At 69.4% G+C, this 581-nt stretch overlaps 1 protein-coding gene across 3 annotated transcripts in view; it reads right to left on the reverse strand.

Annotated features, from left to right (window-relative positions):
• FUBP1 (far upstream element (FUSE) binding protein 1) overlaps nt 1-454 on the reverse strand; it is a 25616-nt gene extending 25162 nt beyond the window's left edge. For all 3 annotated transcript variants that reach the window (XR_775327.1, XM_010582549.1, XM_010582551.1), the window contains exon 1: nt 231-454. Coding sequence is in view for 2 of the 3 variants with exons in the window: in XM_010582549.1 (XP_010580851.1) it covers nt 231-344 (114 nt within the window). In the remaining variant the exon portion in view is untranslated. The remainder of the gene's footprint in view (nt 1-230) is intronic.
• Nucleotides 455-581: the final 127 nt, after the last annotated feature.

Below are 581 nucleotides of genomic sequence, written 5' to 3' on the forward strand. Positions count from 1 at the left end.
CACGGCGTGCGCGGAGGGGGGGTGAGGGGACGGGGACAAAGCTCCCACCCCCCCTCCCCGCAGACACATACTGGCGCAGGGGCCCCCTCCTCAGCTCTCCCCAGAGCCGAGCGTCGTCAGGGCGCTGCCCGCTGACTCCTCCCGCGGCTCGGGCACCGCGGCCCGGTCAGCGGCTGCCTCCGGGACCCGAGGGCCCATTGATTTGGCAGAGCCACGTTACACACACACACCTGCCTAGCCCTCTGCAGCGCGTCTTTAAAGGCATCGTTCACTCCTCCACCTCCACCGCCGCCTCCCCCGGGAGCGCCCGAAGCAGGAGGGGGCACCGTGGAATAGTCCGCCATACTCGCTCGGCCACCGCTTCCTGCCCCACTCGCTGCCTGCCAAGAAAGAAAGAAAATGGCGGCGAGCGGGAGCCTTTCACATTCCTGCGCGGCATCGTGCTCGGGGAGGGGGGAGGGAAAGCAGCGTAACCTCGCGAGACCTCGGGCGAGATTTCATAGGCGTGCCGGAGAACGCCGAAGAAACCTCGCGGCGTTTCTGGCCGGCGCCGCTCCCCCGCCCAGCGAGGGCTGCGGGGG

Source organism: Haliaeetus leucocephalus, unplaced genomic scaffold, assembly GCF_000737465.1.
Source record: "Haliaeetus leucocephalus isolate CR32 unplaced genomic scaffold, Haliaeetus_leucocephalus-4.0 Scaffold848, whole genome shotgun sequence".
Taxonomy (NCBI): Eukaryota; Metazoa; Chordata; class Aves; order Accipitriformes; family Accipitridae; genus Haliaeetus; species Haliaeetus leucocephalus.